At 26.9% G+C, this 13,769-nt stretch overlaps 2 protein-coding genes across 3 annotated transcripts in view; one reads left to right on the plus strand and one right to left on the minus strand.

Annotated features, from left to right (window-relative positions):
• Window positions 1–6,299, plus strand: part of LOC107438323 (methionine aminopeptidase 1) — a 31,748-nt gene extending 25,449 nt beyond the window's left edge. The window contains exons 10-12 of the mRNA XM_071184239.1: window positions 507–544; window positions 648–713; window positions 3,135–6,299. Of these exons, the coding sequence (XP_071040340.1) occupies window positions 507–544; window positions 648–713; window positions 3,135–3,304 (274 nt within the window). The 3' untranslated portion in view covers window positions 3,305–6,299. The remainder of the gene's footprint in view (window positions 1–506; window positions 545–647; window positions 714–3,134) is intronic.
• The window catches only part of LOC107438322 (transmembrane protein 39A), a 22,980-nt gene continuing 15,189 nt past the window's right edge, over window positions 5,979–13,769 (minus strand). For both annotated transcript variants that reach the window (XM_043045461.2, XM_071184229.1), the window contains 3 exons: window positions 11,612–11,796; window positions 9,198–9,318; window positions 5,979–6,299 (listed from right to left, as the gene is read on the minus strand). In XM_043045461.2, the coding sequence (XP_042901395.1) occupies window positions 6,066–6,299; window positions 9,198–9,318; window positions 11,612–11,796 (540 nt within the window). In that variant the 3' untranslated portion in view covers window positions 5,979–6,065. The remainder of the gene's footprint in view (window positions 6,300–9,197; window positions 9,319–11,611; window positions 11,797–13,769) is intronic.

Below are 13,769 nucleotides of genomic sequence, written 5' to 3' on the forward strand. Positions count from 1 at the left end.
AAATAAATTAAAATGGTATGTTGGTGATTTTCTTCTAGAAACTGGAAACTGATTTAAAAAGTTTTAACTCAAAAAACTTGTTGTTTTCATCTCGACCAGAGGTGACTTGAGCAATCTGGTAACAGTATTTTTCATTCATTTTAAACTATAAAAAATAAGCCGGTCCTGGTCCCTCAAAATATAGTTTACCTTCACAAGATTCAATTTTACATAGATTGAAGTGAATAAAAACGACAGTTACCTGATAGTACATTCACAATTGTTTGATAGAATTCTTTTGCAATTGGGATTTTTCGTAAAAACATCAATATTGATTTTACAAAAAAGCCTGGCGTGATGGTGGAAAATGAAGGCCATTTTAGGAATCAGCACATCAAATAACATATAAATATACAATGACGTCTCTTGTATTTTTCAAAAACTTAAATTTTTGCAGGCTTGTGTAATTTACAGCAGAAAATTTTACCGTATGTAAAATATATTTTTTTTTCTTATTTTAATTTTAGATTATTTCATACAACTCCAAGCGTTCCTCACTATGCAAGTAAGTGATTATATTGAAACTTATTGATGTAGAAATTTTTTTCTGAGAAATTATATTTTCTTTATAATGCTGATTATAAATGTCTTTTTATTTATTTCATCAGAAAACAAGGCAATTGGAATAATGAAACCTGGACATTGTTTCACTATTGAACCTATGATTTCTGAAGGTTTGTAGTCAATTCAAATTTTACTGTTCCAGATTTTCCTACATGTCTACAAATTTAAGTCACAGTAGAGAATAATTCACTTTCTGTGAGTTTTTTTTACTGATATTGATGTCTTATTTTGTGCAAGAGTGGTTGTGTTCTGGTAAAATAAATTCCATTTTTTTTTTCTTTTTCAAAACCAAAATATCAAGTAATTTCTGTATTTATAATTTTTTTTATTATTATTTGAAAAAAATTAAAAATTTAGAATTTTTTTTTTATCTCTACAACTTGAGTTGGACACTCCAAAGGAGTAAAGATGTATTAATGCAGTATATGTAATAGTCATCACAATTTGCGGAAAAGTGATTTATGAATTGTAATCACAATTTATGATTAATATTCACCTTATCTATGATTCATTACTTTTTATCTTATTTAAATTGCATTTTTTGCTATTCATGTTGAATTGTTTTACAAACCATGCTTCGCAATTTAATCCCAGTTTGTGGCTCCTGTATGCAATCTACGAGTCCGTACATCGATCATATTTCATATAAAAATCACATTAGCACATCATTGTTTATATACACCATAGTATGATAAAAATATAAAGTATTTGCACACACAATCCAAAAGTATCTGCTAGCTCATAATATTTTTTGGTAATAGAATAATTTTATTAAATTATCAAAAACAATTAGCTATTTAATATTTTTGTTTATTCTTGACAAATATATATATATATATACATAAAATTATTAGCAATAAATAAGTATAAAATTTAAAAACTGCATTCATATAAAGTAATTATCATATTAAGTAATATTAGTCATTTTTGTCCAAACAGAATTATATTATCCTACTGTTACCACAATAGTTTATTTTCATTGTATAGTGATTGTCAAGGTGAGTTGCAAAAAAGACTTGCTGATTGTAGGCTCATCTGCGAAGGATGGGATCGCTAATTTTTAGGCTAAAGTGGCAGTTATATCTTTTCTCTTTGGGAGCAGCATGCATACAACTAAACGTTGACTTTTATTTTCCCATCACTGCAAACTTTATATTGCAATAAATGTTAAAAAAGTATCTGCAAAATTGGAGAATCACCACCAATTTATCTGCGCACGGCGTGCACATCTGTATTATCTAATTATGATATGCACCTAAGCAAAAAATCTTAGTAACACCTGTTCACAAAATTTTAAAATCAAACTTTGCGATTCATAATTACGTGATATAAAAGTCAGACATCGTGAGTCTTATTAATGCAATTTATTTAAACTATACTAATTCCATAGATGGGAAGAAAAAAAAGATGGAAAACATTTAAGTTCTAAATTCATCCAGGTAGTTAAAAAATAACAATTTGCAAAAAAAGAAACATTCCTTTCCCTGAAGCTATTTTTATTTACTTAATTTTCAAAATCCATGTCAAAAATTGAAATCTGAATTAATATTCTTATAAAATAAACGCATTTTAATTGATATTTAATGTGTAAGTATTAAAACTTCCAGAAATAAGATTAAAAAGAAATACTGTAGACTCTTTGTAATTCAAAATACTAGCTGACTCAAACGTTCACCTACTTTTTTAGTTAATTTGATGCTATGAAATTTCAAAAATAGTTTTGTTTTCTTAAGTTGTTATAAGTCTTTTCCTGCCAATTTTTAGTAGTTTCATTTGAAGAATTTATATCGTGGAAATAAGAAAGTTGAGTGGCTTTCTTAGAAGTGCATGCTATGAATAATATTCATTATTGATAGGGTACATAGTCATTGTATCCCCAAGTCAGCTTTTCATAACATATTGCTTGATAAGTCATATCAATGTAGTTGCAATACACTATTTTGCTTCTGTTCAAAAGCGCTGACCTTCGACCACTATCACTTTTGATGGTAAGAAAATTAATTAGCCCATTTGTAAAAAAATTTCTAATACAATATGAACCAATCAAAAATACATAGGTTACAAGTGTAATTTTTGCAAGATGGCTGTTAAAGCTTGACAGTAAACTGTTGTTTTTTGACAGATGCACGGCACATAAAAAGCTGAAAATTCAATGCCTAAAAATTCTCTATTTTCAACCCACTATAACATCTTTGGTTCAACCATGACTAGAGAATATTTATTACTATTATTATTATTATTTATTTTTTTGCGATCATAATTTAGATATTTTTGTTAAATTTTAATGAATTATGGTGTATTTTTTTATTGTTTTTTTGAACTTCAGATTTGTCCTAAATTACCTGAAAAATTAAGGGAAATTTAATTTTTAGTTTAAACCTCTAAAAAAATTATTGATCATATAAAAAAAATTAAACGGTATGGAAGGTGTTCTGTTTTCTTAGGTATATTGGAGTAGCGTGTTTTTATGAAGAAAAAAAAACTGTTTTTCTATCATATTTCAAATGTAAATTGGTTTTTCTCAATTTTAGGTACTTGGACTGATAACACATGGCCAGATGAATGGACTGCTGTGACCCGTGATGGTAAACGGTCTGCACAATTTGAACAGACCCTGCTAGTGACGGAAACTGGATGTGAGATCCTGACACGGAGAAGGAATCTTGGAGGACAGCCTTACTTTATGGACAATTTGTCTTAGCAGTTTTGTTATGACAATATATTAATTGAAATAGATTTGAATTAGAATGTGTTAAAATAATTTTTTATTGTTTTGTTTAGTCAAGATACAATTTATACCTTACAAAATAAAACAAAAAAGAAATTCCTGCAATACTTCAAAATTATTTGTATAATTAACACTTTTTTTATTTTATTAAAATTTAAAACTATGAATTACAAAGAGAAAATAATTATAAAAGTACAATGGATCTCATGGAAAAATGTGTCTTAAAATAAGGTGATTACTTTGGAATAATTAGCAAAGTTATTCATCTCTATACATAACCATAATACACTTATCTAAGAAGAATTATAGTCTATATTGCAAAATTTCTTGGCTATGAACTCAATACATTCTAACAATTTTCTTATTCTCTATACCTCTACCTATTTATATTGAGTGATTCAACGGATTGAAAACTTTTAATGTTAAACATTTCTTATAGTTTACCAATAACTTTTTTTTTCTTTAGAAATTCATTTATTTTGCTTTCCAATTGTTGCTTTTTAGTTTTCATTTAATTAATCATAATGTATTAAATAGTTTGAAAATTAATACTTTGATTATTTAAAATAGGTTGCAATTTTAAACTGTTAAAATATTAGATGTTTATTTTTGAGGAACTTTCTTCCACTTAAGGTTGAAAGAAACTTGTCATCCCTAATTCAAAGCATGGTATTTATGTTTATTTCAAGCATGAATGTGAAGTAAAAGATGTATATTTTACTAAACACAAATTTAAAAAAAATTTCAAATTCAAATATTGTAAACCTAAATATGTTTATAAATTATTCAATATCTTAATAATTAATATTTTAGCTAAATTTATGCAACTGATATTTTTAATAAGAAAAAGAGTTATTACTTATATTTTTAATTCTGTATATATTTTACTTGTAAATATTGTTGCATTCATTGTTAATGAAAAATACTATTTTTATTATTATTTAGTATTTAATGATGTTGCTCAATATTATTTTCTTCTTGCTAATCCTTTTCTCTGAGAATGTACAGCACTTTAGTTTTTAAACTAGGTATTGTAATAAAGTTTATTTGAAAATAGTAAACGTGCTATTGAGTACTTTTAAAAAATTAGAAATGCTTATTAAAACTGATTCAAATCTTTTCTGTTTTCTTTCAAATGCCAAGAAATTTGAAATGTTTAAGTAATTTGGTCAAGACTTTTTTAAAAATGTAGTAGTAAATGGCAGAATAAGTTAAATTACATACAGCCAGAGGAGAAATTATTTTTTTAGTTCTATAGTGACAACAGATCCAAATTTCCATAAGCTCAGCTGTTTCCTCACGTGAGCATGTCATAAGGGGAAAAAAAAAAAACAGGTTCATTTGTTTAAAGAATGCTCTGATGATAAACCAATATTTAATTCAAGGAATAGGTACAAATAAAGAAGGTATCACCCTGAATAATTCTAATGATGGTATATTTTATGAACTAAGTGTCAATCTTAATGTTTCCAGGGAGTGATTTCATATATGCTAATTAATTAGTCCTTACTATTAATTAAGTTATGAAATCAAACACAAAACCATACTTTCTCTGAATAAACATTTCTTACACATATTTAGATTTTTGACCCTTGAAATAGGGGAGGTAGTTGCAATTTGGAAATTTTGGCTCCTACAGTAAAGCCAAGAGAGTGCATTAAAGTTATGTCTCCTTAATATTAATATCTTAAAAATTAATTCAATATTTTAAAATAAAAAATTGCATCCACTGAGTACAAGTTTACCCAAAGATAATTTCACACAAAAAATTTTTTTGCTATTTAATTTAATAGTGGATGGAAAATAATTTAATTACGATCCAGAATTTTTTTACATCATATTAATCTACATATTTTTTTATAGCGAAATCAAAAGTTTCACTTCTTTAAAGTTAAAATTATTTTTTAAAAAAAATAATAATTTGGCAACAGGAAAAAAAAATAATAAATATTGGTGGGATTAATTCCTAAATGTGGTAAACTTGCAAAAAACTTGACTTTCATTAGGTAGCATAAAATTTCATTCATGTTTTCATAGTAAGTAGGTCACTACTCTTATTACTAGTGTATCCTTTCCTTTTATACCTCTCAATAGTATGAGATTTGATAATCCATTGCTTCTTAAAAAAATATATATATTTATATATGACCCCCAATTCACCTAAATAAAATTTCATGATAAAAATTTTCTCTTTATAATATTCAAAGGTCCTAAAAATTTTGAAGTAACTTATAGAATGGATAAGGTACTTGTATGTTATACAATTTGTGGATGGTTCCATAGTTCAAGGTATCAAATTTTAAAATTGTCTATTAAATTATGATGGATTAGGCCAAAAAAAAGGGGGAGGGGGAATATCATGGAAAAGTGGCATGCCTGTAAGAAATGATAAATAAGTCTGATTCTTCATGGCTATTAGGAATGATTTTAATAAATAAGTTATCTTAATTAACCATTTCAGTCGAGTGGAAAAATAGTATTTGTAAAGACAGAAGTTAGCTTTTATATATGAGACTTGCATAATCATCATTTACATCACAACCTCTAAATGGGAATTATGCAAATTTCATAAAATAATATTTGTATTTTATAAATCTAATTTTTTATTCTCAAAAACTACATTGTAAACTTCAAAGAATAATAAAGATTTCTTTTTTTTTAGAATAGTACATTTATTCAATAAATAACAAATAAAATAAATTAATAACAACTCTTATGATTTTAACAATTGAGATCAATTACAAAATTTTGATATCAAAACTTTTTCCTCGTGGTAAATTTTTTTGATAACAAAATATACTTTTGTAACTGAATATAATGTTTTGCAGTTTATTAAAATTAGAAGTTGTATGGATAGAAGTTCATTCCAAGTGTAGGATTGGCATAACACAAAGATGAGAATAAACATCAATAATACTTGAATTACAAACATAATTCTCATCAAGAAAGTAGGATTCTTGAATAAAATCTGCAAGAGGAAAGAAAAAAAAATTATAAAACTCACAAAAATAAATTTAAAGAAAAATTACAATCACAATAACTACAAATATACACACCTGCCAACATGGTTAGGAAAAAATCCAGTAGATTTTATGAAATACTATAAAGTTTCATGATAACTGTAGCATAATATACTAAATATTTTACATAAATGAAATTTTTACTGTCATCAAAATACAAAAATTTTATGACACTAAAAATTTTAAATGGTCTGCAATATTTTCCATTTATGATTGACAATAAATGAACTTGAAATGATTTTTACAATGTTAACTCATTTTGAATACTAACAGACAAGAAATTATTTATTATTGATAGTAGAATGATTTTTTTTCCAATCAGTTTAAAAAGGAAGTTCTGAATAAGAATAAACTGAAAATTTTAGATTAAAATTTATGAAAAAATAAGCTTTAAACTGGTTACTACTAATGTGGCTCGCTTNTGATTTAAAAGCCTCATATCGGGATTTATATTCATACAATTTTAAAATTAATCATCGGGATTTATAATAACATGGCTTACAAATTTAAAAATCGCACTTTTTTCGTCAAATTTTTGTATGTATATATATATTTTCTTTCATTCTTGGATTTCCTCTTTTTTACTTTCTGACTACTCTCATCCCTGTAATGTGGCTCGCTTCATTATGTATAAGTAATATTTATTTAAATATTCAAGCAAGCAATAAATTGTGCAAAAATTCTATTTCAATAGGGATTTTTTTTTTTTTTTTAAGGAAACTTACTCACTTTTAGGGCATTTTCGAAAATATACAGAAACCAAGAGAAATTGGCAAAATCCAGTAGAGTTGTCAGTTATGAATATATCAACAAAAAACATTTTGTGTTCAATTTTAAGTTTTACCTAAAGGTTATTTCATTATTTAATGGTATATTTTGGTCAAAACGCTCATAAGAAGAAAAAAATGCACCAGACATGCTTTGTATTTAGAATATATAGTAAAATATCATTACTGTCCCATGTCTCCAACACATATTTAATTCTTATTACTATTAAAAATGCTATTTACTTTGTTAGGATTATTCTCAACTGGTTACTTTTTTGGGGGGGAAGTGATGTGAAATATTAATGAATTTTTTAGTGATTTTAAACTTTACAATTACTTTTTTTAGATAAATACCTTTTAAAAAAAACATAATTTTCTCATATTCTTATAATTATTAATAATTTAAATATCGAGGGTCAAATTCAGTTATTACATAATATTACACATTTTGATAACTTTAAGGGCGGTAAGCTTTTTCAAAAAAGTGTTGATCAAAATTCAAAGTTTTTATACACATTTTGATAACTTTAAGGGCGATAAGCTTTTTCAAAAAGTGTTGATTTGATCAAAATTCAAAGTTTTTATTCCTAGGGCGATTTCTTAATGTCAAAAAATATTATTATTTAGTCACATTGTAATATTTAAACACACCACCCCCATGGCAGCCATGTAATTTTGACTTATCTGACAACATCTAAGCTGGTTCGCTTCTCACCAAACTATAACATATGAAAAAATTTAGAGCAATGACAAATTATTAGATATGCTACGAATACAAGCCAATAGTTTCGCCAAACCTCCCATTCTCCCCTAACGGTGTATTCGACACCTTGACTGGACTACCAGAGCACTATTCTAATATTTAAATGCTGAGTTCTTAAAAGAATTGAAAGTGTTCCAAGAATCATTCACGCATTTCTTTTTATTTTTTAAATATATATATACATAAAATGTAACATGAATCAAGTCAGCACAAAAAAAATTAGTGATACCTATCTTTTTACTTAACAAATATGCATAAAATAAAAAAAAGTGTATTGTTTTTCTAAAATCTGAAGAAGAAAAAAAAATTTCAGTTTTTAGAAAACACCTTTTTTTAAACCATTTACTTACACATCTCTTTTTTTTTTTAAAAAATATATATACATGAAATGTAACATCTATTTCCTAAAAATTTATGAATATTTTATAGAGTCACTAACCCTTTAATAATCGGTTAATTTTCAAGAAAATGGTCGAAAAAGTGTCTATTTTGCCAAATACACGTATTTGATTAGTTTAAAATAAATTAACTATTTACAATTACCTTAAAAATATCCTGGTACTGCTATATGGAAAATGAGAAATAAAATGTTTTCCAGGCAAAAGAAATAAATAAGTTTTATTCTTATTGGCCCATTACTACTGAACACTCCAGCCCGTCAATATCGCGGGAGCGAAAACTCACCCCGTCATTTTCACGGGAGCAAGAAGAAAGGGGTTAATAAAATCATTTTAAATACTGCAAAATATTAAAGAATTTGCTTGAGTCAAGTCCACACAGGAAAAAAAAATTAGGGATACTTATAATTTTACTCAACAACAGGGTGCATAGCCAAATTTAACAAAAATAAGTACTTTTCAAGCATTAAAAAATATTTTTAAGCACTTTAAAAAATATCATAATTAGGCAGGGTTCGAAAGTTTTTGACAATTGACGGTTTTATCTTGCTTTAACTGTCAAAAAAAAAAAATTGGCATTGTTTTTGACAATTGTCAAAAATCATGTGAAACGAATGGTGTTTTCATATGCTACGGGGGGACTATGTGCCAAAATAGATTGGGGTTGAATTAATTGTAAAAACGTTAATAGAACAATGTGAACTGTGTCTTTTTGCATAATTCGAAGCGAAAATCAACATAGTAAAGGAAAAATCTCATTTTGAAAAAGGGAAAATTAAGCACTTTTTAAAAACACCCAATGAAAAACAGCACCTTTAAGGGCTTTTTAAAAACACTACGCACCCTGAACAAATATGCATAGAATAAAAAAAGTGAATTGTTTTTCCAAAAACTGAAAAGAAAAAAAAAATTTCTTACATAAAACCTGGAATGCCCAGAATGGCCTGGTTCTGCAGCATTTGAAATACCCTCCGCTTTAAATAGCTCCTTTGAGTGCTTTACGAGTGCTCCTTGATTCCATGTGGCTGATTCTGTCCATCTGTGTAGACACAAATTAAATAATAACATTCATTGAATTCATAACTACCAAATAGTATCTAAAAGGATGTAAATTTATTAAATGAAAACGTCACCACACTAACATTTCACAATTTTCAGTTTCTTAACTCTAAATACAGTAAAACATATTTATAATCCTGAATATAATAATTGTTTCTCACAAATGAATAAATCGAAAGGAAGGAAAGAAAAACTATAGACTGATATCATACATACCTGACGCGCGAGAAGGGACTAGGAGGCAAAAACTGAATAGAAGAACTCTCTGTACTAGTTTAGAGCTCTCTATAATACTTTATACTTATAAGTTTAGTTTATATTTCCAAATTAAAATAACTACCGTCATTCGGGGGCACTTTGTGCAAATTCGAATTTGGCATTTTTCAAGTGCTGCTATTCAGTATTATGTTTATTTCACGTTAAAAATGTGTGGAATTTGAAGATAGAAGTCTCTTCTATTACTACAAACATTTTTTCGAATTTTAAAACAATCTCAGAGTGTGTTTCGTTCATCCAATGTCAACAACTTTCCGAGGACGTCGGATGTCGAAAAGTGTGCGTGGAAACTTTAGCTGTGAAATGCAAAGACGTTGATAAAACAATTGTCGTAAGTGCAAAATTTTTTATTTATATATTAATAAACAATTATATCATGTTAGCGTTAAAAAAATTTGAAAATTAATAACAAATAAACGGAAAATGAAAAAAAATGCACTTTGGGGCTACTTTGTGCAAAGTTTCATTCGTTTTTTTTTTCGACAGAAAAATGGTCAGACGTTATAAAAAAATACCTGGAACGAGAAACTACCGTGATTACACTTTAGAAAAGCTGCAACAATGTTTGCAAGCAGTTGCTGGTGGTATGTCGATTGCAGAAGCTTCTCGGAAGTACAAAATCCACAGAAATACTATCTCTAATAAAATTCACAAGAAACACGTGAAACTTCCTGGTAAACTATTATTTTTCTTCTACAAAGATTTTTCTAATGAATTAATCAAACGATTTAACACATAAAAATATATTTTATAGGACATCAGGTGATTTTGACAGAAACTGAAGAGCAAGTTCTGTCATGTTCATTCAAGGATGTTATGTTCAAATTTAACAATATTATAAATGTTAATGAATATGTAATAATTATTATTTTTAAAATTTCATCCATTTCAATGTTTAAAAATGTATATGGTTTCCTTTTGTTTAAACTCAAATGTTTTGAAATAAACATTCTTTTTAAGAAAAAATTCTTAAAAAAAAATGGTTTTTTAACGCTGAAAATTATTTTCAAACTAATATCTTTACATATCTTGATGTTTTTGTCTTTAAAAATGTCAACAATTAACTTTTTTAACAATTTTATATCAATATTTTACTAAAAACATGATTATTAAACTGAATTCCTATCGCTGCACAAAGTAGCCCCATTTGGGGGCTACTTTGTGCAAGGTATGTTTTGACTTATTACTCGTAAATATTACAGACAAATAAAGCCAATATTTAAGTAAATCACTCGTCTGAGTCCAGTTATGAATATAATATTGATAAATTTTACTAAAGTTTGAATTAACATAGTTTTTTTACATGTCAAAGTTCAAAAACTGTGAAATCCTGCACAAAGTAGCCCCGAATGACGGTACCTAATTTTTAAAAAATGTGAAAGAAGAATATTTGGCTTTGGTTCTGCTTAAAAGACAGGAAGAAAAATATGTATTTTTTGTTAATCTTCCAGGATTGCATTTAAAATTTGATAACTACAAAACTAATTTGAAATTTCAAAAAAATTCAAAGGTTTTTAAATCTTCAATCATTGAAAATAATAATAAAATAAAAGATTACCTAGTTTTCTTTAACATTGAAAAATACAAAAAGAACAAATATAATTTAATTATTTTAAAATAAATTTGAAATTTAAACTAATTGAGAAGAGTTAGTCATTTACATGATGCAAAAAAAAAATCCTAATTCCCCAGATAGTAATTTACACTAAACTAAATTATGCTACAGAAACTTTGATGCAAAATAATTCAGTAATTATCACACCAATAACATTTTTATATCTGAATGATTTTTAAACATTTTTCTAAAAATTTCATATAGTTTTTGAGATATGACACTGAAAAGCACACTCGGCAAAAATTTTGAGAGACAGCTGGGACCGCAACATTAATTTCTTTTTTAATACACAAAGAAAAAGCAACATTTTAGGAAATTGGTAGATTTAATAAAATCACTGAATTTATACTTTCAAGATTTTTACATAAAAATGAATGCTTACATGCTATAAGGAACATGAACATTTTTCAATTCAACCTTTTGCCATCTGCCCAAATGAAGAGCCGCCCTATGCAGAACATCACAGTAGCGGGGAGGAAATATATGAGAAACATGCATGACAAAAGTGCTAATGCCAGTAAAGATGCCATATTGTGTTACCCAGAAAAAATCATACTGTAATTCAGGCTGGAAAATAATATTTTTCTATTATTTAAAGGCAAATGAGCAACAAAAACAGTTTAATAAACTTTACTTAAATACAAATCACACTTTAATTAAAAATTTTATATTGTTTGACTATTTAATGGACAAAAATTAATAATTAATCAGCATTGATTGAGTAATGAAATTTTAAGAGAATTTGATAAAATCGTTTCATTTAATTTTAGATGACTTCATTTTGTGAAGAAAACAAATTTTTTTAATTAAATGCAAATAAATAATCAATAGAAAAAAAATCAAAATAAAGCTGAACCAATACTATCTGAAGTTTATTTACTCATATACCCAGTTTTATTATTAAAAAAGAAAAAGAAGAAAACTCTCTAACAGAATTTTTTTCAATTGAAAATGTTTTGAGACATCTTAGAAATTGTAAAAGTAAATATTATAACGAACACTTGATATAATGACTCTTGTGGTTAAAACAAAAACAGGCGTTATAACATGTGGTTGCTCTTTCTTCAAAAATAGAACAAATATTTACTAATAATTCATAAATACTGGACTTATTTTGACAAAAAAAAATGTGTTATAGATTGAAAAGAATTATGAAACTGATAGAATAAATGACATCAACATAGTTTTTCTAAATGTCAATAAAGTGCAAGTATCAGCATTTTACATTAAAATTTAAAAATACATATAATTTTTATCAAATGATATCTTTCAATATTACGTCATTAGAAAGTCATTCAGCACTTTTCCCAGATTTTAAATTTTCATTCACAAAAAAAAATAGCAAGAAATTGGGGAATTTGTTTTCCTGTCTTGAGAATTACATCACAATTTTTAATTATTGTAAACTAAGTGCTTTCCAGAATTTGAAATATTTTAAGTAATTTGTAGTTTTGATGAATTCTTCAGTTCCTTTCCTTCAAAATTTTTTATTTCTTTGCTGAGCATATAATGTTAATCTGTTTACTAGCAGAAATTTTCACTAAAAGTCATATGTACAGAGAACTGTTAGATTAAAAAAAATAAAAACAAGAAAAATGCAAACACCCCTTGTTTCAACTCTAAAATAAATCACCTCTTCTAAACTTCCCAAAGTGAAGAAAATATTATTTTCAAACAAGAAAAATATGATTCCCTTGGAAAAGAAATTTTCAAAAGATATGAATGCATGCAAGAAATTCTGAGGTTGTCCCACCAAGAGGATGTGATATACACTTCAAATTCTCAACTAATGGAAAGTAATCAATATTTCACAATCTTTTTGAAAATTGAATACGCCCAGGACTGCCTAAGTTAAAAAAAGGTGATTCTGTCACCCTTTCTTCATTCAAAGAGAATCCAAGATTTTTATTGAGTGATAATGCCAAAAGAAATAGTGGTTTTAATAATTTCCTCTAGATTTTGTTACCCATGGATTCACAAGTTCTCAATTAAACAAGGAGAAGATAACAAAATCGAGAAATCAAATAGAATGTTTAGTAGAGTTATGGTGCCACAGGATTTTTAGAATCTCATTTATAGTTTTTTATTACACATATAATAAACTTGGGCTTATAAAGAAAGAAAGACCTAAAAAATATTAGTATACAGTGAAACCTTCTGTTATGGACACTCCTGCAAAACGGACGCCTCTCAATACGGACATATTTTTAATTCCCCGGGAATCTTCTATGAATAAACCATTACGTACATTCTCCGCACAGCGGACACTCCCTTAACCGGACGCGGACAGTCATTTCGGTCCTGAAACGTTGTTTTCTATCGCTCCAAACCGGACACTACTTTTTAAAAATAAATTGCAAGCTAAAAAAATGCAACTTTTCACCATTTTCAAAGCATGTAAATAAAACTTTTTGCCTTATCCATAACTAAAAATATTGTTAAGCTATTTCACCACCGAAAAATCAATCTTTCTCCTGTCACCTTGCCTTATCTTTGTAAAGAAAGGAGAGAAAATGGTACTGCACTCCTGAAATAATTCT

This window comes from Parasteatoda tepidariorum, chromosome 1 (genome assembly GCF_043381705.1).
Source record: "Parasteatoda tepidariorum isolate YZ-2023 chromosome 1, CAS_Ptep_4.0, whole genome shotgun sequence".
Classification (NCBI taxonomy): Eukaryota; Metazoa; Arthropoda; class Arachnida; order Araneae; family Theridiidae; genus Parasteatoda; species Parasteatoda tepidariorum.